The 27630-nt window shown below is 38.5% G+C and overlaps 2 protein-coding genes across 3 annotated transcripts; one reads left to right on the forward strand and one right to left on the reverse strand.

The window, feature by feature from the left end:
• Positions 1 to 350: 350 nt before the first annotated feature.
• On the forward strand, positions 351 to 9168 carry sh2d4bb (SH2 domain containing 4Bb). Its single transcript, XM_065262744.2, has 8 exons — positions 351 to 903; positions 3770 to 3932; positions 4112 to 4268; positions 5246 to 5384; positions 5481 to 5790; positions 6020 to 6147; positions 8290 to 8510; positions 8765 to 9168. The coding sequence occupies exons 1-8, from the start codon at positions 744 to 746 to the stop codon at positions 8855 to 8857; spliced, it is 1371 nt and encodes a 456-aa protein (XP_065118816.2). The 5' UTR covers positions 351 to 743; the 3' UTR covers positions 8858 to 9168.
• Positions 9169 to 13458: 4290 nt separating this feature from the next.
• bms1 (BMS1 ribosome biogenesis factor) lies at positions 13459 to 27477 on the reverse strand. Of its 2 annotated transcripts, none has more exons than XM_073815364.1 (23): positions 27344 to 27477; positions 26596 to 26790; positions 26165 to 26355; positions 25984 to 26063; positions 25689 to 25877; positions 25300 to 25442; positions 25015 to 25136; positions 24551 to 24744; positions 24167 to 24306; positions 23380 to 23921; positions 21326 to 21427; positions 19949 to 20100; positions 19784 to 19865; positions 19619 to 19698; positions 19148 to 19354; positions 18633 to 18821; positions 18365 to 18545; positions 18085 to 18143; positions 17838 to 17960; positions 17548 to 17695; positions 15226 to 15401; positions 14985 to 15146; positions 13459 to 14010 (listed from the first exon to the last, which is right to left on the reverse strand). In XM_073815364.1, the coding sequence occupies exons 2-23, from the start codon at positions 26778 to 26780 to the stop codon at positions 13783 to 13785; spliced, it is 3675 nt and encodes a 1224-aa protein (XP_073671465.1). In that variant the 5' UTR covers positions 26781 to 26790; positions 27344 to 27477; the 3' UTR covers positions 13459 to 13782. The 2 variants fall into 2 exon arrangements, with proteins under 2 accessions (XP_073671465.1, XP_073671466.1); XM_073815365.1 differs by having other exon boundaries at positions 26596 to 26787; positions 27344 to 27476.
• Positions 27478 to 27630: the final 153 nt, after the last annotated feature.

Genomic DNA, 27630 nt, shown 5'->3' on the forward strand with positions numbered 1-27630 from the left:
TTGTGTTCAGTGGTCAGTAAAGGCATAAAATTGAAAGGTTCTTTTCCTCTACTCAAGCACTATATATGATCAAGGTTAAAGGGGGTTGGCATGGGTGGGTTAGCACTATTTGCTAGTTTGGTGCTATGGCAACATGAGTCACAGAGATACAATTACACTATGGAAAGGTAGGAAGAAAGGAATAGGTCAGATAACATCCTGTTACACAAAAGTGCACACGCACACATACACATTCATTCACCCATACAAATACTTTATATTCTATACTTTATATTCACATCTATTGAAACATTTTAACCTCCAAGATGAGAAAATAAGTCTATTTAATAACTATTTAGACCTGTCAAACACACCTGGGCTATGGGTCACTGCAGGTGACAGTTAAGAGGGGAGAGAGGGGTGAAATTAAACCTTAACACGAGAACAAAAGCCTGGCTGGAAGTGAGCAGTGGAGAGAAAGCGACCACAGCTGGTGAAAAGTTTGGGAGAAGAGGAAAGCGTGTAGTTGTGAAGTGTAAAACAGGTAAACAAACAGGTATACGGCAGTTATGGCACACTCAGAGGAGCTTTAGATCCACTTTGCATTTCAGTAGACCTTTTTCTGGAATTTAAGTTCATTCTATAGAAGACACGGATAGTGTTTGGCTTACTGACCACAGTGTCTGGAGACTAAGGCAGTTGGATCAAAAGACTTGAAAATACCGAAGTCTGCCTTTGCTTCTGTCCATCAAAGCTCTGCAAAGATGCTGCAACAGATTCTACGGGATATGTATATAGAGCCCGACCTGCTGGCTGAGCTGAACGAGGAGCAAAAACAAATCCTCTTCTATAAGATCCGGGAGGAGCAGGTGAGACGCTGGACCGAGAGGGAGAATAAATCTGACCTTCCTGTATGTAAGAAGAGTGAGTCCGCCTGTATCTTCTGTATTTATTAATTGTGCAATGAAAAAAATTCAATTGGAATTTGACTCATTCTGAAAATCTGGGTTTTCGTGTCTAATTTAAACCTGGACACAAACAAAAAGTTTAAAAAAAGTCTCTAAGTCTCAATATAAATTTAACCCAATCTGTGAAATCCAAGATGAAATCTCATTATCTGATTATGAGATTACACTCTAGAAAAATGCTGGGTTATTTTCAACCCAGCGTTGGGTCAAAAAGGAACGAGCACAGCCCCTTGGGTTGTAATTTAACTGGGTTGTTTCAACCCAAATGAGTTGTTTTAAACCATTGTTGGGTCAAATATTAACCTTTTATGGGTTAATTTAACCCAACAGCAGGGCTCGTTCCTTTTGGACCCAACATTTTTAGAGTGGATCATCAAAGTTTGATTTTACTCACTTATTTCACATTTATTTCAATATTTGACCTAATCTTACTCAGACAATATTAAAGGGACATTCCACTTTTTTTGAAAATATTCTCATTTTCCAGCTCCCCTAGAGTTAAACATTTGAGTTTTACCGTTTTGGAATCCATTCAGCTGATCTCCGGGTCTAGCGGTACCACTTTTAGCATAACTTATCATAATCCAATGAATCTGATTAGACCCCTACTATTGAAAGTAACCAAGGGGAATATTTGCGGGCAGTGCGTAATATCACTACGCCTGCTGCAGCCATGTTACGGCAGCAAAGTCCTTGATTATTACGCCAGAATGAGAGTATAGTTCCTAGCTATCTGCCTAGAAAATCGCAACTTTCAATTTTCCATCAGTCTTAGTATACAATGTAACTATAAAAGAGTCAAGTTTTAAATAGAAGAAATATCAAAACTCTTTGGTAATTTTTTTGTGCGATGCTAATGGACTAATCAGATTCTATGAATTGTGCTAAGCACGCTTAAAGTGGATATCAGCTGAATGAATTCCAAAACGGTAAAAATCAAATGTTTTACTCTAGCGGAGCTGCAAAATAAGCATATTTTCAAAAAAAGTGGAGTGTCCATTTAAGGTATAAAGATATCAATGTTATATTTTCACAGAATGCTCTTTACATTATATAGGATGATTTTATGAAAATCACAATTTTTTTTTATATAGGCAGGGTTACAAATGCTCTTAAAAGTGAGGAAATATTCTAGCTCACTAATTTGAAACATTGACCATTTTTACTCCTTTGCCTTTGATTTCCTTGCATCCACTAAAGCACACAAGATGCTCTTTGGCACATTCTCAAGTCATGCTAGGAAAACATCCCAGCAAGCAATTTCGTGTTAAAAAGACATCTAATACGTCTTAACACAGCCCAGACACCTAGGCTAAAACAAGGTAAAATAAAGACTGTCACTGAAAAGTTAAAGGGATAGTTTGGCCAAAAATGATATTAAACCCATGATTTACTCACCCCCAAGCTGTCTGAGTAGCATATGTCCATCGTTTTTCAGACAAACACATTTTCGGATATTTTAGAAAATGTTTTAGATCTTTCAGTTTATTAAATGTAATGTTACGGGGTCCACGACCTTCAAGTCCAAAAAAAGTGCATCAATCCTTCACAAAATAAATCCAAACGGCTCCAGGATGATAAACAAAGGTCTTCTGAGGGTAATCCGTGCAGTGTTGTTGTAGAAATATCCATATTTAAAACTTTATTAACGTAAATAACTACCTTCCGGTAGCGCCGCCATCTTAGTCGCGTCCGCATTCAGGGTGAGAGTTTACGTAGCCTACAGAGGCTACTCTGCTGCTGCTCTGTGCGTTAAAAGAAAAAGAAAAGTGCGTACACTACGCTAATACTCTCTCCTGAATACAGAGGAGTCTAAGATGGCGGCGCTACCGGAATGTATTTAATTTCGTTAATAAAGTTTTAAATATGGATATTTCTACAACAACACCGCGCGGATTACCCTCAGAAGACCTTTGTTTATCATCCTGGAGCCGTTTGGATTTAATTTGTGAAGGATGGACGCACTTTTTTGGACTTGAAGGTCGTGGACCCCGTAACTTCACATTTAATTAACTGAAAGATCTAAAACATTTTCTAAAATATCCAAACGATGGACATATGGACAGCTTGGGGGTGAGTAAATCATGGGTTCATTTTTGGCCGAACTATCCCTTTAATAGACGTCTAACCATAACCCAAAAAAGTAATGAAATAAAATAAATCAATAAATAAAACACTATTATTCATTTTTGGAAAAGTTATTTTGGAAAAACGACATGTTACCAAATTAAAGTGTATTTTGGCTAGAAGTGGATTGTTGCTGGGATAGATCAAAATTTGTTATGGAGGCTTGTGGAGTCCATCCCAAAAATATTAAAATAATAATAATGCAAAATACACATCCTCACTGATGGAGCTTTTTCGACTCCATGTGAAACAAAATTAAAAGACACAATTTACAGCTAAGCAATTGCTTTGACATAGCTAAAAATTTTCTGTTAATGTAGCATACAGAAGCATCCCTGGAGGAAACGTATTCCTCATAAATTCTGTTACAAAAGGTTAAGGCAGTTGTAAAAATGTGCAGGGTTAGGTTTACATCATCTTGGCAAGTGCAATGCTGTAATATCTCTGCATCAGAGAGCGTCACTGATTGTGTCTGAGCAATGACAGGTAATGTGCCCTTGTTTTCAAAAGTGCTAACATTATCTTGTTTAGACGTCTTGTTATGATGTTACTGCAGCGTACAAGGGATTGCAAAAGACGATAATCTCTTTCCGCTTTGTCGTGCTGTCTGTTTTATTTTGTTTTTATCTTATCTGAATACTCTCCACGGGTCTGGAGAGTAAAGGGAAGATGCTTTCCATCATCTCCTAATGCAGGAGATGACCAGAGAGGCGTTGAGTGGCTTCTGAGCTCAGATGGAGAGGTGTGGGTGTGGGTCATGGGGGAAAGCCCTGGGGACAAACCCTTTGAAGACATCGTGGAAGAGCTGATGGAGGAGAGAGCCAGGAAGCAGGCCCAGCAAGAAGCACAGGAACTCCGGTGAGCCAACCGTGGGAAAGGGTCGAGGGGAGGGACGTGGAGAAACTAGGGATGATGAGAACAGGTGAAGATTGACAGGATTCAGCTTATGTTTGAGAGAAAGAGAGATAGAGGGTAATAATGATGAAAGTAGAGAGAGATCGAAAGTGCATCACTCAACCCCTGCTGAATTTCCTGAGGCGTGTGAAGGAGGCAGAGATTGAAAAGAAGTTCCGAGATGGCATGGCGAAGGAAAAGGCTCGTTTCGCGGCAGAGAAATGGAGGGAGGAGATGGATGACAGAAAGGCAGCAAAGCAGGAAGAAGAAGAAGATGACCGAATTAGAGAGAAGCTTAAGGTGGGTATGGATGAAGGTTCGGCTGTTTAAATATACATGACAAAGATTCTTTTGAGAATTCTTAACAAATTAAAATAAAGCATAATTTTTCTGCATTTACTTTGACAAAATATCCCAGGGGATCAAATTAATGTTTTAGGTTTAAAACAAATTATGCTCAATCAAAAGCCTTTGTTAATAATGCCTAAACGGTTTCAGTCAGGCAATTTAACAAAAATGGCACCTGCTTCCAGATGGTGTAAAGCTCATTTTATTACTTAATGCATTTACATTAACTGTATTATGACTTAAAGTCGATTAAAGTGGGAATTTTTTATTTTTTAACCAATGTAATATCTGTGGGTGTCGCTAATACATCAAACACAGGCATGTCACGTATCCGTTGTCAGGTAAAGACGCAGTGGGCGTCTTTTTATAGACCGTTTCTGACTTTTTCCTTAACGGACATTATGAACAGATGGAGACAACAGGAAGAAGTTTGTTGTCGTCATGACAACAAAGTAAAAAGATATTTTAACAAAGACAAGGTCAGTAAGCAACGTCTCGCATTGATCTCACATGAACACGCATAATATTTACATCTTGCAGTTGTACTGCAGCGATGCCAATTGAGATTAACTCAATTAGGAACTTAGTATTGAATTAGGAACTTTCCAATAATGGCCCTTGCATTTGTTCTTTTAACAGGCATTTAATTATAGACTGATAATAGAGATGAAGGTTAATTAGAGATAATTACTGTGTTTCATGATCTATGAGTGAATTATTTAAAAGTTGATATCCTCGCACAATGTAGATAGTGATCTCTGATAGACAAGGCCAACGTTTGTACGTCTGATCTCTAATGGAGTCGAAGCACTGACGTTTGGGTTAATGACACTGTCCACCGAATTAATCATGAAGTGCTTAATGGCATTGCAAATGAGAAAAGTTACGTCTTTATGCTGTCTGGTACTCATTACTGTCAAATTTTACAGAAATGTGAGGAGGAAGAGAGAAAGAGAGGCGAAGAGGAAATTCGGCAAACCGAGGAGCGGCGAGCAAAAGAACTTTACATCTCTCTGAAGCAGGAGGAAAAGAGAAATGAGAGATATGACAAAGAATGGCAAGAACAATGTGCGGGAACACAAGAAATTTGGAAAAAACAGGTAGATGGGCAGCAGTGATATAAAGTAGCATATTTCTATTGAAATCTTTCACTGATTTCCACAGTGCAACGCTCCAAGGTGGCGGATGAAGAGATGAAATGTAAAGCGAGACGGGCTAGAGATGAATACAAGCGGCAGTCTTTGAGGGGTATCGAGAAGGGGCTGGTGGCCGGGCTAAGTGGACTGTTTCATAAAACGGATCTGAACCAATCGGGTCACGGCAAACGCCACGGAGCAGTCATCGAACATCCGGCACTTCGGGATGAGTCCAGCCATTCATCAGCTGCTGGTGCTGGCTCACTTACCTCAACCCATTACCAGGGGCAACAAAACTGCCGTTATTCCAGTCCAGTGACACAGTCGCTCACAGAATGGTGAGAACAATGTTTAAATTTGGTTGATAAAATTGTATTTAGGCTATTCATTGTTCGTTTGCTTTTGTGTCTAAATCTCGACGGACACAATAAGAAACAATGTTTTAGAAAGTATACTTGTGTCCTAAATGCTATATTACTGCATTTAACGCTTCATTGCAAGAATATCATGATTTTCAGAGTTTCAGTGCATTTTGAATGTGTACTGTTACTACATTTTTTTTTACAGCCCAATTTGGATTCGTCCTCCAAGGCCAAACTCACTTGAATCTATAATCCGCTGGTTTAAAGAGGAGCAAAAGCCAAAGCGAGCAGGATATGAGCGAAACAGCAACAACATCGCACCCTGGTTTCATGGTGGGCAGCTAAATCTGTTTAGTATTTTTGTCTTGTTTTCAGTAAAAATATCTAAAAATTCTTAAATTAAGATGCATTTTCTTGATTAGCAAAATGACCTAGAAAAAAAATTCTAGATTTAAGACAAAAAATATAAATTAGCGCTTTAAAAAATCTGCCTATGGAATAAGAAAAACTTTCTTGATTTCAGTGTTTATGAAAAAGTTAACTTATTTCAAGAAATATTTTCTTATTCAATTGGCAGATTATTATTTATTTTAATTTTTTGCTTGTTTTAAGCACAAATTCACTTACATTTTATATTATTTGTCTAAAAACTAGACTTATTTTCCTGGGTCTTTTGCTCATCAAGAAAATACATCTTAATTTAAGAATTTTTAGATATTTTTACTGAAAACGAGACAAAATAGTAAGTAAGAAAGTCACTTTTTTGCAGTGTGAGGAGAGTTGAAATCAGGTCAACTTTATGGTAATAACTAAGCTATGACGCGGTTTGGCGGCAACCAATCGGAAGACGGAAACCAATAGAAAGTTCCAGATCCGAGCATCTACTGTACTACTCTTTTTCTATAGCGTTTTTGGCAGGGCAGCCAGAGCATTTTTTGATGCTCTTGCCGGCAGTGTGAATGCACAGTAAGGCCTTATGCTGGCTTAATCTAAAGCCCGATTTATAGTCGTGTGTAGGTTCTACGCCATAGGCTATTCGTAGATATGCGTAGCTCTGCGTAGCCTGATGTGCACCTCGCAAAAATTTTAACAGCGCGTCAGATCTACGCGGACCGCAAGCGCTGTGATTGGTCCACCAGAACCCCTCCCGTCAGGTAAAAAAAACTGCGTCATAGGTTTTTTTTCGTTTGCGACGGTGAAAACAAAGATGAGCCAAGTTGAGGAGTGATTTAACATAAATTGCAACAAAAGTCGCTGTTTATTTACTTCCATCATTGCTGGTCTTCTCAAATCCTACACAACAAGTTGCTGTTTCCTCTTCGTTTGTGGGTTAACTTGCCAAGCTTCTTCTTCTCTGACGGTCGCGCTGCTACTGTAGTTACACGCGTGGATACTGCCTACCAGCGGTTTGCGCGTGTGTTTGCATGTCGACGTGGACGACGACGCAAAAGTATACATAAAAACCGTCGCGGCTACGCCGTAGAACCTACGCACGACTATAACGAGCCCTTAAGCCTTGTCTGTGAACCCAGGCCATTATTTAAATAAGGCCTAATCCTTTAATCTAAACATGGGAAAACATGGAAGTGTTTGGTGGCTTCTAAATTCGTCCCTGTTTGAATCCTAAGGAATGAATGGGGCTAGGCTAAATGCTAACATATTTACGACACGCTGTACAAAGACTAGTGCATACAATGAAAAAAGATAGGTATGTATTAATTCGTCTAAATTGAGGTAAGAACATAGTAAAATATTGAAAACCGGTGGTGTTTTCCTTTAAGCCATATCTCATGAACCGTCTAATGTTCAGATCAGACATAATAACATTGTAATGATACTTTCCAATATAAATTTTCTTTCCCTCATCTGCCGTCTTGGTTTAATTTTTTCCCTGACCTTGTCAAAGTGCATTCTGCATCCTCTGCGACACCTTGTGTGCCATCCTGCTTAAATTTAGCCTAAAACAAGGTATCACAGGATAATTAAGTTCTGCATAATGAACCTTTTGAAACAGCCTTTATGTGGTAAAGTATCTACAACACAAGGCTCATTAAGTTTTGAAACATAGCACAAGAGTAATGAGTTTGTATGCCATCCCAAATATAGCCCTCGATTAAATTGAGAAAATGATGATGAAAGAACTTTCTAGAGGAGGTAAGAGAGACAGAAAGAGTCGATAATTCACAGCTTGTAGCAGCTTGCTTAGCGGCACAATGATTGTGCGGCTTGTGATTGGACAATGATAAAAGTAATGAGCGCCTGAGTGATGCTATTTGACCAGGCAACATGAAAGCAATGCCAGCATCACTCGGAGATTACTGCAAAACACCTGTACTGCCTGGCACTTACAACTGGACTCACACTCAATCTCAGTCCATATCTCTCTCAACCTGTCTATCACTCTGCCTCTGGCTTGCTCTCTATCTCCATCTGTCTTTCTCACCATCACCTATTGCTCTCTCTGTACCTCTGCAGGAATAATATCACGGCAGGAGTCAGAGGATTTGCTGACGAATGCCGCAGAGGGCTGTTTTTTGGTCAGAGTGAGCGAGAGAATCTGGGGGTACACGCTGTCCTACCGCACCATCACTGGGTTCAAGCATTTCCTCATTGATGCCTCGGGGGATTATTACAGCTTCCTGGGCGTCGACCAAAACCGTCATGCCACCTTAGCTGACCTCATCCACATCCATAAGGTAAGAACCATTTTAGACTTTTCCCATACCTCTTATATGTGCTGTAGAGTACACGTGTAGCCTGTCTGACGAACACGCTCGCTGGGCGATCGCAGAACCCATGGGGCACGGGTAACGTAGATGTGGCAAGCGCAGCTGTCCTGCCATCTGTGCGTTTGATGGGGAGAATTGATTGTGTCGCTAATGTCTGTCTAGCATTGCTTTTCCCAGAACTGATGTTGAGATCTTTAGCTGATGGTCTGCTTTTCCTCCAGGAGGAGGTGATTACTACATCTGGAAGAGAACTACTTAAGGAGTCCTGCAGGCTGAGAAGCTCAATAGTTGACTATGGAGGCCTTTTCCAGTGATGTTTTTCTCAGTCTTTACTTTAATGCCGAGCATGCACATTATTTCAGAAAGTTGAATCTCAGAAGGATTTAAAGCAGAAATGGATATCGGTTTTGTTCACAAAGTGCATGTCAAGGTTGTTCTTTCAGATGTTAATAATAAGCACCTTTTAGTTGCTCTTATTTGCCTGTCTGCAACAAATATGTGACCCTGCTTGTGTGAAAACCCAGCTAATGTCATGTTTTTCTACATAAAAATCATCCTATATAATGTAAAGAACAGTCTGTGAAAATAAAACCTTGATGTCTTTAATATTGACAGAGTCAGGTCATGTGAAAGATTGAAATCAAAGTAAAATTCATGGTTTTAATCAAACTTTGGGTCAGGGTCACGATATGATCAATAGGATATGTCACACATCTTAACTTCTGTTTTAGATAAATTATAAATAATATTAAAAATGTTAAAATACAACATCTCCACTTGTGTGCATTGCAAGTCCTCAAGCTTGGCCGTTATTTTGGTTTCTTTGTTTTGCACCACCAACAGGTCAATCAATGCCATTTATTACCTCTTTAAGTCTTTTTGTTATATGCATTGACAATATAACTTAAAGGGACATTCCACTTTTTTGAAAATATGCTCATTTTCCAGCTCCCCTAGAGTTAAACATTTGATTCTTACTGTTTTGGAACCATTCAGCTGATCTCCGGGTCTGGCGCTACCACTTTTAGCATAGCTTAGCAAAATTCATTGAATCTGATTAGACCATTGACATCACTCTAAAAAATAACCAAAGATAGATTTAAGATTTAAAACTTAACTCTCTGTAGTTACATTGTGCGATTTTCTAGGCTGATATGGCTAGGAACTATACTTTAAAACTGGTATAATAATCAAGGACTTTGCTGCTATAACATGGATATTATGCATCACCTGAAAATAGTCCCCTGCTATTGAAAGTAACTAAGGGGACTATTTTCGGGCACTGCGTAATATCACTACACCTGCTGCAGCCATGTTAAGGCAGCAAAGTCCTTGATTATTACGCCAGAATGAGAATATAGTTCCTACACATATCTGCCTAGAAAATCTCAACTTTTAATTTTCCGTCAGTCTTAGTACATAATGTAACTACAGAAGGGTCAAGTTTTAAATAGAAAAAATATCAAAACTCTTTGGTTATTTTTTTGCGCGATGCTAATGGACTAATCAGATTCAATAGATTATGCTAAGCTAAGTTAAAAGTGCTAGCGCCAGACCCGGAGATCAGCTGAATGGATTTCAAAACGGTAAGAATTAAATGTTTAACTCTATGGGAGCTGGAACATGAGCATATTTTCAAAAAAAGTGGAATGTCCCTTTAAAAGTTCCAACATCCAACATTCATTGTAGTAAGAGCCCTGAATTGTTCCTGACAGGCTGCTGAGACCTTAACCCTAAACCTAGTGAGCCTGTAAGGTTAAACACCCTGTCATGAACCAAGCGGGGCAGTCACATGCATGCATGAATGCACTGACCGCGCATATGAATTAAAGTCAAAGGCCGCCTCATAATTCTTCACACGCTGATAAAAGGCGACACGCCGAGTCTAGTAAGTCTTTCCACCAGTCTCAACGATTTCCAACCCTGAAAGACAGATTAAAACATCCTTTTATCATTAGGCATGTTCCATGTCTCTCAGTATCAACATCACCACATCAGTTTCCTCTCTGCTTCCTTGCACACTCAGACACGGATGTAAGGAGGGATCAGATTTCTGTGAAGTGCATGGCTGACCTTGCTAATCTGCGCGTTGTTCGAGGGGAAGGAGTTATTTCAGCTGATGGTACCAACAAGAACAACACGGAGGCTGGTGAGGGGTGCAGGGTGACGGACAAAGAAGCTGTGATGAAAGAAAGTGGAAAAAACATTGGAAGTTTCAGTTTACCTTTATGCTTCCAGTCAAGTGAGAGTTTTTCCGATGCCAATCGGCAATTGATAAGGTGTGTTTGTTTACGTGTAAGTGTATCTTGGGGGGAAATGGAAAAAGAGCTGGGCATTGATATGCCAGGCCACCAGCGACGGTCAGAAAACAGTAACAAAGCCATTATATTCTGGATACAAAGGTTTCCTATCAAATGGTGAAAACATCAGAAACATGATAGCAATGAGCACTGACCAACAAATAAGCAATGTACAGTGGAGGAAATAATTAGTTGATCCCCTGCTGATTTTGTAAGTTTGCCCACTTAAAGGAGTCATAGCGTGAAAATCTGACTGTTTCCACGTTAAAAGAGACACTCCACTTTTTTTCGAAAATATGCTCATTTTCCAGCTCCCCTAACATTTGGTTTTTACCGTTTTGAAATCCATTCAGCTGATCTCTGGGTCTAGTGGTAGCATTTTTAACATAGCTTAGCATGATTAGACCATAAGCAACATGCTAAAAAATAACCAAAAAGTTTCGATATTTGTCCTATTTAAAACTTGACTCTCCTGTAGTTACATCGTGTACTAAGACAGACAGAAAATTAAAAGTTGTGATTTTCTAGGCAGATATGGCTAGAAACGAAACTCTCATTCTAGCGTAATATTAAAGGACTTTGCTGCTGTTACATGGCTGCAGCAGGCGTAATGATATTACGCAGTGCCCGAAAATAGTCCCCTTGGTTACTTTCAATAGTAGTATTTCAATATTTTCAGGTGCTGCATAATATCATTGCGCCTGCTGCAGCCATGTTACAGCAGCAAAGTCCTTGATTATTATGCCAGAATGAGAGTATATCTCACAATATGACCCCTCTAAAAAAAATTAAAATGTTTATTATTTTTTATGGTAGGTTTTTATTTTACTAATAGAGAAAGAATATAAAAAACCAGAAAAAATGTATACAGATGTTAAAAAAGGATTTGCATTTCAGTGGGTAAAATAAGTATTGGATCTTGAAACAACCATCAGGAATTCTGGCTCTCACAGCTTGCCACAGAAGAGCCATTTTTGGTTCCTCAAAGAACTTTTCAGTCAAAGATTCTTAAAAGAACTACTTCTTTCTTGCTTTTTATAATCTAAGGAACCTTTTCCACTACAAAGAGGCTTATGTGAAACCAAAAGGTTCTTTGGATGTTACATCTTCTTCATGGAGCCATACAAACAAAACTGGCACCTTTATTTTTAGTGTAAAGCAATACTAGGATGGATTATAAATTGTCACTTGCGGGGATCAAATCCACAATCTTCTGCCCATTAACCTAGATCTTTAACCACCATAATGCTACAACTTTGAAATTTCCCAAAGAGTCATACCACCATTAGACAGCCTACATAAATCATAGCTAGGAAAATTGTATTATTGTTACAGCCAAATGGTTTTGAGTACAAACAAAAATTCATTAGATAGCTTGGCTAACATGGTCTGGAAACCACTTAGCTAAATTCAAGAAGAAATGAGAAATTTTTGTGAGGAGCAGTGAAAAACAAATCTGTACTTTATGAATGGATTTAATGCTGGTAAAATTGTATTTATTGAACTCTGTGTTTCATGTTATGAATGCCGGTGAGAAATAAAGACATTGTTCTCATTTATAAGTTAACTATCCATTTAAAGGGATAGTTCACCCAAAATTAAAATTTTGTCTTTAATCACCCTCACATTGTCCTAAACCTGTATGAGTTTATATTCATTAAATTATTAAAGAGCCCCTATGGTCTAAGGGGTATGTTAGCATTGCATTGTGACCAAATCTTTCAAACATGCTAAGGAGCATCACATTTCCTGCTGACGTTATTCAGGCCAATCATAACGTACAGATTAGCTGGCCAATCAGGGACACAGCACTTTTAAAATCGATGAGTTTTGCACAAAATCAGTGCATTTCAGGAAGCCAGTGAAATCTGGGGCTACAAAAATGTACGGTATGTGGAAAATAATGTGTTTTTGAAACATAAACCCACGCAAACACATTGTATTATACCAAATACACAAAATAACATTGTTTTTACCAATAAAATATGTGACCTTTCATTTATAGTTGTAATTATTTATCAAAATATCTCTTTTAAGGGGTTTAGAACAACTTGAAGGTGAGTAAATAGATAGATTTTTAATGACAGAATTTTCATTTTTGGGCAAACTATTGCTTTAATGCTCTCGTCATCCAAAAAAAAGGTGATCAAAAACTTTTGGTGATCAAAAGTTGCTTAATCACCAACAAATCACAAGTAGACATAAAGCGATACTGCCTGCAATATCAAACATCTGCCCGTACAATCTCTGATGCTGACACACTGCAGTACAGCTGCTATTTATAGAGTTTTCATCAACCTGGCTTCAGCGTTTTGAAGATTTTTTTTGGGAAACTCAACTCAGCTGCAGTCAGTGGATTATCCGATTCAATAGTGCACAGCAGCACTAAAATCACTCCAACTCCCTATTAAAGTCTCTAAAATAAAGTCATCGCACAGGGCTCGACTCATCTGGGTCAAATGAGCAGCCAATACCATAACAGTAGATCAGTGGACTCACCCAGCTGTCCCCACATGACGACAACACTACTTGGGGAAAAGGTACTTAAAAAATCCATTATAATCTAATGCTATTGTATTTTCACAAAGGCAATAAACATTAATTGCTCAGCTTCATTCCAGACACACTGATTTTTTTTATTGGAAACCAGTATAATAAAACAAACATAAGAGGTTTCATCTGACTGGTAAAACACAGTATAGCCGTTTTGACAACGTGAAACTTTTTATTTTTTGTAAATTCCTTGACAGGTTTACCAGGCAGTTTCACTGTTCTTGTTTATGGGGAAATTGTATCCATTTTCAGATCTCCAGCAGTGTCGATAGCCACACGCCTCATCCAGCTTAGTAAAAACAGCTGGTGTGAGAATTAAGTCTCTAGCATATCGCATACAGGCCTGGAGTCATATTTATCTAAATCAGTTATGTGTTAAGGTGGCCTCAATTGTCCTTGGACGCTCCCTTCAGACTGGATTTGAGTTTCTTCTTCTCTTTCTGTCCCATGGAACGGTATACCTTCTTCCTCTCCTCCTTTTGTCTCTTTTGCTTCAACGTCTCGTCCTTCTCCTTCAGCTTCAGGAATTCTTTGTGCTTGGCATGCTGTTCTGTTCTCGCCTTCTTGTTTTTGTATGCGTACACTGAGCTTAGAGCGTCGAGCAATGCTGCCACCTGGTGGAAGAACGTGCAATTTTAATAATAATACCTGACAACAGATCTCATGTTTATAATTAAGATCACAAATATTGGATTTAACCCAAAAACCTTCATTTTCTGGGATCAGAGACCTGGAAAATCATTTTATAATTTTGCATAAGTCATTTGCATCATTTTAACGTATTTCTTGGCATTAAATGTTAATGACGTATTAAAAGAGTTTTATATAAATGAGTAAGTTTAAAGATCAGTGTTTGGTATACATTCCGGGTCGATAAAGGCCCAAATATGTAAAAATGATTGGCAAAATATTTGTGGATGTACTTAACTGCTCAATAACCATGAAAAAAGCTAAAATATTTGGCAAGGACAGCTGTGCCCGCTATGAATATTTACTATATTGCAAAAAATAGCAAGAATATTTTTCAAAATTCCCCTTATGTGTGAAACAATTTAATTGTTCAGTTCAATTGTTAATGATCCCCTGACCAAAAAAATTGGTTCAGATTCAATTCAAATGAACAAAGAACTGAGAGTTACATGCTTTTGGCCTTGCTGCTCTGAGCGACTCATAATGTTTGGCAAGTAGATAAAATCGAACCTTTAAGATGAAAAAATTGGCTTTATGAATCCAAGAAAAGATGCATTTAATGACTAAAAAATTCTGTATTACTTATTCATGTCAATGGTTAACAGATCTTGGAAGAAAAAGTGGATTTAAAAAGATAACCCCCCCATTTCATCTTTGGGGCAGGAGGATTTTAAAGGCGATTGATTAAGAAATTGGCCTGCAAGCTGTGTGTGGTATTTGCCAGGGACACGGATTAAAGAAACATGATATTTCTCAGCCAACACTCTGGAGGCTTTGCTTGCTGGATTAACTTGAAACTAATAGTGGATATTAAAAGCGTCTTTGTGTAATGACAGCAAAAAAGCTCACCGAGGCACAGCTTATGTAACACGGAGACGGATATTAAGACAGCACTCACTTTTTTCTCGTGGGGCTCTCTTATAACAGCCGGCCTGCTCAGGTCTCGTGGGGTTTTGCCCTTGGACTGCTGCTGTTTGGGTTTGCTCTTAAAGGGGAGGGCTTTCTGCAGCTCTCTAGGAATGTGGAGAGGGTTGAAATGTCGAACTTGCCTCACGACCGGCTGTGGAGATACAAACACATGTGAGGAAAGAATATAGGGGACTTAAACAAGCATTTTGTTTATGCAAGCGATTGTTTACCTTGTACAGAGAGTCCTGGTTTGGTTTGTTCCGGATGCCCAGGTCGTGCTTCAGCTGCCCAACCGTTCTCATACCGGTCCATGTGTCCTTCTTCCCAACAGGCATTAGCATAGACGTCACTGGATTATACAGTTTAGGAACCGAGACGGGATACCAGGAGCGCAGGAACACGATGTCTAAAAGACACAAAGGGGTTTACTTAAACTACTGGGTATTTTAAAGCCCCTGGGGATGATTTTTATTTAAACAGATAAATAAAAGTGAGGTTTTATCAAAAGTTACAGTCAACATTTATCAAGTAAACAAAAGGTGTCTATAAAAAAACGCTTAACAGGACATATGGTACAAATGAGGTGTGAAAAAATTTACATTTCTTTAACACGTCGTTTGTTTGCAAGTAATACACAATGAGCAACACTTCTACAGCATTTATTAATCATAGTTTGTGTTAATTTTAGCATTTAAAGGGATACGCCTGACAAATATTAAAATTACCCCATGATTTAACTCACCCTCATGTCTATCATATTTTTTCAGACGAACACATTTAGAAACAACTTCTAACTTTAAACCTCAAAAAAGTGCATTGTTTGAGTCAAAGATTGCAGTGTTACAGGAAGCTAGTTTTCTTACAAAACCAAATCAACTATCTGCAAAAGACCTTTATTAACCCCTTAGAGCCGTGTGAATTTTTTCTGTCAAAGATGGATGCACTTTTTTGGGTTTAAAGTCAGAAGTTGTTCCCTGATCCGTGTTTTCTACCATTATAAAGCTTGGAAGGGCAAGGACATTTACTAAAATAATTTCAAATGTGATCGTCTGAAAGATGATGAACATACAGTATGTATCTCAGATTAATTGGGGTTAAGTAAATCATGGGTTTATTTTGATATTTGGCTAGAGTATCACTTTAATAATACTTTTTTTTTTAAATCTGAAGTTTGTAACCAAACCGATCAAAAGCACCATTCACTTCCACAGCATTCTTTTCCATAATATGTAAGTCAGTGGTGCTTCTGATCAGTTTGGTTGCAAACATTCCTCAAAATATTATCCTTCGTGTTCATCAGGACAAAAAAATGTATACAGTTTTATAAAAACATGAGGGTGCACAATTATAAATAACACAATTTTCATTTTTGAACAAACTATCCCTATAAATCAACATTTAAAAAGATTATTTAATGAAAAAAAAAAACTTATTTTTGCACTTTTTTCGAAGTTTGGAGTGTCCTGGAACTTAAGTTCAGGTGCAACTTATACGTCAAAATTATTTCATATAAACCACGAGAAACCACGAGATTACCGTCTACATCTGCAAGAGACTGCTCTATGCTGCTCCTGTATTTATGTAATTCAATAGATTCAGTGATGCGGAATGAATTCGGGACCTTTTTGAAGTGTTAATTTAGCCTATTCAGCCTCCCAGGTATGTTCTGTATGATATTGTGTATCGTGTAAATAACTGTTTATGTTTATAAATCACTTGCCTTTCCAGATTAAATTTCTGTTCTTCGGCTTGGATTTTGTGAAATCATTTTTTAAATAAAAGTGACATATAGTCCAGTGGGACTAATATATGTTTTTCCTCTTCAAAACGAATTTTTGACTGATGCGACTTATCCTCCGGAGCGACTTATAGTCCGGAAAATATGGTATATTGCTTATTGTTAGCTCATGTTAGCGAATGCATTTATTAATGTTAACAAACATAACCTTATTGTAAAGTGTTACCATATATTGTGTTTATGGTGTCATAATATGCACACAGTATCTAGCTATTGATATAACAAAGTAAAAGGAGTCTGAGATTTTACTCCCCAAGTGTTCAAAATGTAATTTCCACTACATATTTTTATAAATCCCAATATATATTTGAAGATGCTACAACAGTTCACACGCTATAAGAAAAGCGTGTGTAATGTGTGAAATATGTATTTTGAGGATTTTATTTTCTCATTGTCCTCATTGCCCAAAGTATCAGAAGAAACAACCATAAGCAATAATCATCTCAAAGATTTAGCAGACCTATTAAGCTTGGAACACACAAACTGCATCACGCCAACATTTTTCCTTCCATGCCCATCTCTCCAGAGACAAGTATAATAATAATAATCAGTAATAACACCCCTTCATTTTAACAAGATTCTTGTTTATGTCCACTGGGTCTATCATGGGAGTTATTACATTCATAGACACTTCTGAGAAATAAAACACAAGTGAATTAAGTCCCAGAGCACAGCTCATTATACGAGCATTTAAAAAAAAAAAAATGCATCGGCCAAATGAATGCACAAAATATTTATAATCAAAAAGTCTCACCGCTCATCAGTAATCTGTCTTCAAACGTTCCTCTAAAGGCGCCCGGCGGTGTCCGCAGGGCTTTCTTTATCTGCCCTTTAATACCACTGACGGTGCGGACGGACGCGCCCTCAAACTTTGCCACCTCCAGGACGGTGTTGAACATTCCCTTAGAGTCGGAAAAAGAAAGTTATAACCAATTCTACGATGATCCAATTATTCAGAGAGCATAGGCATTGTATTTCAGGAGTTCCCTGGTGTGCTGTGCCGCTACGCTGCAGAAATGATCCTGAGTCTGCAGGACTCCCTACCTGGACGAAGCAAGTGTTCTTAAAGGTTTTATAAGGGTATCCAATCAGTTTGAGCTTCTTCACAATTGTAACCGATTTGTCGAGGTCCAGAACGACTCCGGTGGCAGCGATGCGGAAATTGGCCTAAGGGGAAATAAGATGAGGTTGAGTCAAAGAAAAAAGGAAGGCCCTTTCATCTGACTGTGGTTGTTGACTGAAGCTGTGACCCAGGCTGTGGGTTTGCTCCCAAAATATGCCGGTTACATACCTGAGTACCTGCAACAGACTGCACAGCCAAGAAACCTGTGCCCTGTGGTGTTATAGGTCCTGCAGAAGAGAAGAAAATTAGTAAATGCATTAAATGAGAGAAAGAGAACAAGAACAATATGCCACCCTGTCTATCAAAAACAGACTTACTCTCATAATCCAAATAGGAGCATCAAAGTTTGATTTTAATCATTGACTTCACTTTCATGCATTAAACAGTAAATCACATAAACACTAAAATCAAGGGATGTGTGTGTTGGGGTTGGTGCGCCTCATCTCACCCCAGATGGTGGCACCGCAGTGCATGTGCTCAGGTGTGTATTTCAGCAGGCGGTGACGTCCATTATGGTCCTCGATGTAGTAGAGGGGGATGGTCTGAAAGCGTCTCCAGCCCAGAGACAGGATGAGAGGGTCACGGGTTTTCAGGATACGACTGTGCCAGCGATGTTTCTTTAGACGCATCTGAAAAAGACATACCATGGTTTGTCAAAACAAGGGAAGTTGTGATGTACGTCTTTTATAGACATTTAAATGTCCTTGCCGGCTTACCTGCAAGTAGCCTACGTTGCCTTCACTCGCTCCCAAACCGCCGAGTAAAATAGGATAATGAGGGTCAAAGTTGGTGACGAACTCGCATGGCAAAGCAGGGATCTCCACGCGTACGTACATGCCAGGCCTGAAGCCCTCGTACTGAACCCGAACTTCATCATCCACATCTTCAAACTCTTGCCTGTTTAGCTGCAAAGAAGAACCATGTAATGGTTAAACAACTTAACATAAGTAATAACAAAACACGAAATGCACAAGTTTCAGGTGCAATTCACTCCTCTCCTGATCTCAAAATTACAGGTAATTTCAGTAATGATATGCATGGGTATTTGGAGCGAGGAAAATGTAGATAAATTCCTGCCCCTCTCGTAGCACAACTCGAAAAGTGCTGCAATTATCTGTGCTCCATAAACTGCAAGCATTCATCTTCTCTCTATAACAGGTTTAAGCTACTGAAGTGCTGTACAAATGAAACCATCTGTACTTGTTACACCGATTCAACTTTGACCTCTGACCTCTGCCTGTTTCTGCATCTCCTCCTTCAGGTCATCGAAGTACGTGGCATCCCCGTCATCATACTCTGCATCGAATCTCTCCTTCAGCCTCTTTTTCTTCTCCATACGCTTGTTCTTCTGAGCTTCATCTGCATCAAATTTCACAAGAGGAGCCTCCTCCTCTTCATCATCATCATCATCTCCATCAGCATCATCATCACTAGCTCCCTGTGTTTAAAAAGGCACAAATATATAATGCAAAATATTGAATAAAGCATGCAAATCAATTGATGTATATAAGAAGATATAGTATAAGTATATATGATCAATTAGTTTATCATCATCCTTTTAAATTCCTGTAAGAATAGAATAGTTCATTGAAACATATGTTTCAGTATGTTTCCATGGACACTGCTACAATTGACCAATCAGATTGGAGTATTCCACAGCGTTCTGTGACAATCCATTTAGTAAATAGTTTAAATATAAAACCTCAGTTTGGTCTTTATTCCCAGTCTTGGCCTTGTGAACTTCTCCTGTTTCCAAATCTTCAAAATCTCCATAGAGTTCATCTAAAGACAATATTGATGAGAAAATGTAAAAAAGTAGAGAAACACACAGATTCTCCAAATCAGAGAGTGGATTTATATATCTTACCGTCTTCCTTAAGCAGTGTTGCAGCATCTTTGTCCTCTTCCCATTTGCCAGTCACAAAACAGTCTCTAATAGAGGTCAGCATCTGAAAACAAGAGTTCTCCCTTAAGAAAATCCAATAAACTTGACATAGACAACAAATCATAAACTTTTAATACTAATTCTTACCTCGTTCTGGTCCCAATCATGGCTGCTGTCCGGCTGAAAGCGAGAGCAGTCCATCGCATCCGCTCGTACTCTCTTATTCTTCTCTGGTCGACTGACTTTAAATAAACCACCCAGTTCCTCTTCCTCAGACTCCTCTTCTTCCACCTCCACCACTATGGAGCAATAATTTAACAGAAAGAAATTAAATCAGTGGCATTTACATTTGAGACCCTGCCTGTGAAAACCCATCTAATGGCGCTTTTCCATTGCATAGTACCCCACGGTTTAGTTTAGTTTGGGTCGGGTCAGCTTACTTTTGGGAGCTTTTCCATTGGGTGCAGTACGTAGTACCCGATACTTTTTTTCGTACCACCTCGGTTGGGGTTCCAAGCGACCCGAGCTGATACCAAACGTGACGCGAAAACACTGTAGGTCACTGATTGGTCTGAGAGAAGCGTCATCGCTATAATGTAAATATTAGCTTTAGCTTACTGCTAGCTTGCGCTGTCTCAAGCAAACATGTTGTTATCTGTGTTCTGCTATAAGTTTCCAAACACCCTTTTAGCGATGAAAAACATCCACAGGTTGAGAATCCGGGACACAATAACAGTTTTTTCCAGACTTGAAGTTTGTGGCGGCACATTCGCGACGTGCACGTCTGCATTATAAATGCATAAATGCAACTTGACTGAGGCTCAGCGGAGCGCCGTCGACTGACGCCACGGGTCGGGTGTTTAAACAGAAACTGTCATGTGAGACAGAGGTAGTTATAAACGCGATGTGCAAACATCTATTTGTGGTGGCCAATTTTAATTTTGTGGCAGACTGAGAAATAAATGAATGTATGGGAATGTACAACAACGCTCTCACGTGTATGATGTCACAGCAGTAGGCAGCGTAAATATAACGACACGCCTATAATCCCTCCCACTACTAAGTGATACTAAACTCGATGGAAAAGCTAACCACGCCAAAGTGAGGTGAGCTGACCCGACCCAAACTAAACTAAACCGTGGGGTACTATGCAATGGAAAAGCGCCATTAAGGTCAATTTTGCTGATTTACAGTTTTTTACATAAAATCATCCTGCATAATATAAAGAACATTGTGTGAAAATATAACCTTGAAGTAAAGCCATGTCAAAGATTGAATAAGTTAAATCAAACTTTGATGCTCCAAATCTCATAATTAGATTATAAAACTTTAGCATGGATTTTACAATCAAGGTTACATAGGCAAAAGCAACTCATCGTGCAATACAAGCCAAGGTATGCGTGTTGATCTTGACTTTAATACGTGTGCCCTGGAATTCAAAGCCATGACCTTTGCGCTTCTATCGCAATGCTCTACCAGCTGAGCTACAGGAACACATCGAGTTAGGTCTTCTTTTTTGCTCACCTGTGCCGTACACTAACTTGCGCAGGTTAGGGGTTGCACGCTGTTGTCTTAAGTACGCATCTGTTGCCTTCTGGGCTAACCCTTCTTTCCAACGTAGCGCACCTGCAAGAGATACATTAACATTAACACAATGCTTTTGACATGTTAAAAAAAAGATAAGAAAAAGAGACACACTGGATCCCTGGGCAAATTTAGTATGGAAAAAAATAGCTTAGGATAGGATCGTCATACAAGAGAATAAACAAAGACTATGTGAATATGTGATGGGTGATTCTCGCGAAATTAGACTTTTGAGGTGTCATGAAACATTTTGATAAAAAAGTAAATGCAAAGTAAGAGTATCAAAATAAGAAGCATACAGTTACAAACATCTCTTCATGTATTTTGCACATGATTTCAAATGACATCATACCGACCAATTTTGTTGTTTAAGAGGAAAATTTTCATTACCGCAACGTGTCCATGACTGGATTTGGGTTTTTTGACATGGAAATATTTATAATAAAAAAATCAAAAAAAGAAAAAGCTTCAGTGCATGTTATACTATAAACATTTACAGTAAAGAAACATGTGGTATTTGGTGATCATTGGTAAATGTAGAGACAATAATAAGGAATATAAATGTGTCCCATTTTCTCATCCTCCGCAACAATTTTCAATCATTGTTTAAGCCCTCAAGGAACTAACACTTTCAAAGAAAATTGTTGGAAGGGACATAAATGACTGACACTTAAGATGGCTAACAGGTAAGCAGTTTTTATTTTTTTCTCTCCAGATAAAAGTTGAAATTTTGTTTGTCATAGTACCTAGACAACTTTTTAGTTCTCATTACTGAAACATGAGTTTGTAAATGCATATATTTAATGTAATATCATGTTGCGGTAATGATAATTTTTTATAATGATAACCTAAAAAATGTAAATAATTCTATAGGAAATATTTTTTAAATCCTTTAAAAATAATGGTTATAGTAAGTTCAGAACTTAATCTTATATGTTCCAAAAAAATTGGCTTCAATGGCTTTTTTAAAAAATCTGATGCTGGACACCTTTTAAGTCTGGATTTCGTGAGAATCACCCTGTTATTTTATAAGTACTGGTAACTTTAGGAATCTTTGGAGAAAAGATTATACATTATAAGTGCTAAGTTATTTACATGAAAGAGTGAGAAAGAAAGAAGTGGAGCTATGTGAAATGTTATTAAAGAGTCAATATAATAAACTAGAATTAAAAAAAATCACCTGTACATTTATTGTATTCGGCAAATGCTTTTATCCAAAGTTACTTACAGTGCATTAAATCAATATATTTTTTATTAGGATGCATGTTCCTTGGGGATTAAACCCATGACCATTGCATTGCTAACACAATGCACTACCAAGTGAGCAACAGAAACACACTGTATATTAGTTTTTTTGTTTAAATTAGGGCTGCACGATTTGGGTAATTTTTCCCATTGCGGTTATTCATGCTAATATTGCGATGTGCGATTGCGATTATAATAAATGGTATCATGAGTCAACTTGATGGGTTTTAAGGAAAATCCACACACAGTTTAGTGATAATGCTAAAATGTGTATTTGTAAAACTAGAAATGTTTTCGTATTGCCACGTGATGTAGCAACTGCTCAGTGTCAGTAATCCTAAATCCAAAATACTGCCATACAACAGACGTAGAGTTTTTTTTTTAGCTACCAGATCACTGTCAACCTCCTCTGCATCCATCTTCGCTCTGGTATTTCCGCGCTGCGCACACACAAGTGACGACGCACACCACACAGGTGCATGTCACACATGCACTACCTTTTTTGTTCGTTTTTCTTTCTTTTTTTTAAACAGCAAGGAAAATCATCAAACTGTTATCAGAAAGTTGGTGTTAACAAGTCCACACATGGATTTATTTAATATAATTGCAACATTTTGCTGTCATATAATTGCACAGGCTGACATTGCGATTGCGATGCGATTAATTGTGCAGCACTAGTTTAAATCTTCCGTTTTTAATTAAAGTGTTGAACATGAAACAAACAGGAAATTGAAGATGAAAGAAGGTACCTGCAGTTTCATAACCCATCTCTCCATCCTCCTCTGTATCCATCTCTTTATCCTCTGGATGCTTAGGTGATATCTCATTTTCTTCCTCCACATCCGAATCTTCATCATCTTCATCTTCCTCAGAGCAGTTGCCAGAGTCTGGACCTGAGCCTCTTTTCAAAGCTCCCCCCTCTTCCATGTCATCATCCTCTTCTTCACTATCATCATCTTCACTCTTTTCTAGCTCATCATCGCTATCAGCAAACACTGGCATCTCTGCCACCGGCTCCTCAACCTTTTTCTTCTTTACGGGAGGTTCTGCCTTATTCACAGCTTTCTTTCCCGGCGTCGCTGTATCTGCTTCAGTGTCCTCATCATCTTCGTCATCCTCCTCCTCCTCACTCCCGTCCTCCTCTTCTTCACTCTCTCCCTCCTCGTCGCTTTCACCATCATCATTATCATCATCTTCCTCCTCCTCCTCTTCATCAGCAAATACAGCTCTTCTTCTCTCTCTCTGAGTTTTTGCATCCCATTCTCGGCTCTCCGTAGGGCTCTGCTTCCCGCTGATTCATTCAGAGAACATTGTCAGAACATATATACATAAGTGGTGTTAAATTTTAAAAAGCTTTTAATAATGTTTAAAAGCGTGTTTTGTGTTCAAATCAGTTGCACTCTGTCTAGGTTCTTTTTAAAAGCAGGAATGCATCCTATCCATAAAACACTGAGATCTGCTGTGGTCTCAAACCGCCTGATTTAACAATCTGGATAATAAATAAACTAATAAGCAAATCTAATAAGCAAATCTCACCCGCTTTCCTGCACCTCCTCGGGTGCGAGCGCAGCAGTGCCCGTAAACAGCGACACTTTGCTGGCAGCCATCTTTGCATCCAAAGTGGCTTGTGTTCCAATAAGAGACTGAACGAGTTCAGTGGTGGGCCGCACGTCCTCCTGAAATGCACATTTCTTACACCATTAAAAACTCATTTCCAGCACATCAGTCACAAATCATCCTAATCACTCAAGCTCATATACCTTAATGAAACAAGTTTCTAATAAAGGAAACACTAGATTATTACTCTGTAATGGGCTTCGACAAGCTTGTAAGCTGCAGATAATATTGTGTCTGGCATTAAATCGACTGTAGTTAATGCTGTTATAGTGGACGCAGCGACAAGCTGTGACAAATTCTGACCTGCTGCTGCTTGGCATGGCCACCGGGCATATCAATGTAGACGGCATCCTTATCATAAACCAATCCACCGACTCCGGCCATGGGGGCATACAGCAGCCGTTCCTTTTCATTTAACGCCCTCTTTTTGAGCACCTCTGGTAAAGGGCAGGGGTCCGAAAGGAAACTAACGTCTGACACTGAGAAATCTCCCACACCTGCAGAGGAATGGCAAAATAAATCAGTGGTTCACAGTTTTTGGTTTTCAGTCATTTCCGTTTTGGTGATGTTGTGGACAGCATGGAAGAAGAAATACTTAACTCGTATACTAAAATGTAACTATGTGCAATGTTAGCAAACCTAATCAAAGCAATAGGCTTTACAATTTTACAAAAGGGAGACGAAACTGCTGCAAATGCTGTGCATCCAATTCTTTAAATACCAATGACACAAATCCCTAAACATAAAAAAAAAACACGTTGACTCACCGGGAATGTGGACCTGGCATTTATTCTTCAAGAATGTTCCACGCAGGTAGCCGTAGAGAGAGACGGTTCTGTCACATTTGGGATTTAGCCTAATAGCCTCTGGGTCAGTAAGATCTTCCATACTGCAAGAAACGCAATTATGATCAGTTATTATAATGCTTTTAAAAGCTTAAAAGCTCCCCCGTTCATATGTAAAGCGCTTTGAGTACTGAGAAAAGCGCTATATAAATGTAAGGAATTATTATTATTATTATTAAAAGAAGCATTTCAAAAAGAAACACTCACCGGTCAGCGACCACATAAGGGTGAGAGGTCTGCCAGCAGAGAGGTCTAAACTTCATGACTGAGATGAAGCGCCCAAGATTCTTTACTTCCTGCGTCTGGTATTCTCCATACACCATTCCAGACAGATAAAACAGTTTGGCACCCTGCAGATTAAACAAAGGACTTTCATATTCAAACAGTTTTCTTTACACAATTGTGACACTACCTTTGAAAACCAAGCTAAAGATTATTTTATAAAAATAATGCCTTGATATATTTAATATTGACTGAGTAAGGCCATGTTCAAGAATGATCATGTTAAAATGAATAGTTAAAATCAAACTCATGCTCATAAACTACATTAGGCGGGATCACATGTGTTGTTATTTCAAATAGGATTGTGGATATACCTGGTAAACCTCAGTCCAGAACCGATGTTTGAGACGTTTCTTTGTTTTTCGAAGAGTCTTGTTATTCTTGAAGGAGTCCAGATGTGTGAGGACACCCATGATGCGAGGGAAGCCGTGAACTTGACAAATGTTCAGAAACTCAAAGGTCTCCATTTCAAAGCCAAAGCTGGCATCGATCAGCATCAGAACCTAATGAAGTCCACATATTAAATACAGTTTTACCATAAATTACATTACCATAATTACATTACATTAATACCATAAATTACATTAATATCAGACAGACAATACTCACCAAGTCAGCAACCTTTGCCAAATCAATCATGGTGTTGATGTCATTATTGCACTCAATAAAAGTCAGACGACGTTTCTTACCTACAAATATTTAAAATAAAACGTTACATAGTCATTATCAGAATATATTAACATTATGTGTTAAAAGAACAATGAATCATGTACTGTATAATAAAACTGACCAGATACTATAGTCACAGGTCCACAGATGTCAGAAAGCTTTTGCCGTGTGTAGTTTTTGATCAGGCAGCGGATGAGGGTACTTTTGCCAACTTTTGGAGGGCCCATCACAACTACAACAACAGGTGGGGGTTCCAGAGGGGTACGGTCTACCAAAGGAATGTGATGCTTCTTAGTTTTAATGTCCTGAGTCCTGAGAAGAAAAAAGTGTTATAAACAGAGGTTTTAATCATCCTGCATTTTACAGGCAAATTAAAAGCTTGTAAGCTTGCAAAAGTGGTATGGTCACAATATAAAACTCATCATCATCGCTTATGAATTTAATGCAAGTTTTATAAGTTGGTGGCCATAGTGCTTGTACATTTAAAAAGTCTACTGTCAAAGCAACCAGTTGGCATAGGGTTCTGCCGCATAAAGGTGTCTGAGCACTGACCTGTGGAAGGTTCTTGCCATACGCACAGCTGACTGCACAGCAAATGCTCGTGGGTTCCTCTTTCGCTCATCCTGCTCATGTTCAGAGCCCTTGTCCTTCTTTCTGTTCTTCTTTTGGGCTTTGGGCCCACTGTGCTTTTGCTGGTGCTGTTTTTGCTTGTGCTGTTTCTGCTCCTTCCCTTCCATCTTTACTCTTCTGAATCCAATGATAAATGTAGAAGATTAGCAAGCACAGATCATGATGTAACCAACTAATCTTTAACGCAAATATCCGAGTGCACTTATGCAAGCAAACTAAATTACTTCAAAGACTCGGTAAGCAGCAATGTTAAATATGAATTTGCTTACAATACTAATAAATATACGAGCCTGTGAATGACGAACTTGACATCTATCAAATCTATAAAACAAGATGTTTTATTAATTTTATAAAATAAGTCTTCCGCATGACAAGTCATGGTGCAAAAAACTATATTCTTTGGCATACAGCATCGGTGTGACATTACAAGCGTTTTCATTTTATGTGTAGCAAATTAAAGTTAAAACCAATGTTATAGACAGAACATAGACTGTCTAATACAGCCTGCATCTTACTAGCATCCACAAAACCTTTCAATCTAACGTTAGTTACCTATCACGGTCACGGCCAGACTTACAAGAATAATGAAAACAAATATGTCTTTAAATCAACATATAAATGTTGAATATAAATCCCCTCTGTACATAAAGACATTGAAAAATACGCTTACCTTCCGTTATTATACTTTATTAAAAACTGATGCTTATATGTAGTGAAAATGTAAGAGTTTAATTCACGTTATCATATTACAGCCACAAGCATGCCTGCATCTCCCCACTGTTTACACGTGTGTTGCTCTTCCGGTTAGAAGCGGAAGTGGTTACGATCGACAACGTCTGTCGGGTCAAGCTGTCTCCATAATTAACGTTCCGCATAGCAAGTTTTTCTCGTCGTTAAATTAATTAGTTTGTGGATAAAAAATAAGTATAATAAAAAAGCTAAATAAATACCGAACTA

This window comes from Paramisgurnus dabryanus, chromosome 1 (genome assembly GCF_030506205.2).
Source record: "Paramisgurnus dabryanus chromosome 1, PD_genome_1.1, whole genome shotgun sequence".
In the NCBI taxonomy this organism is placed as follows: domain Eukaryota; kingdom Metazoa; phylum Chordata; class Actinopteri; order Cypriniformes; family Cobitidae; genus Paramisgurnus; species Paramisgurnus dabryanus.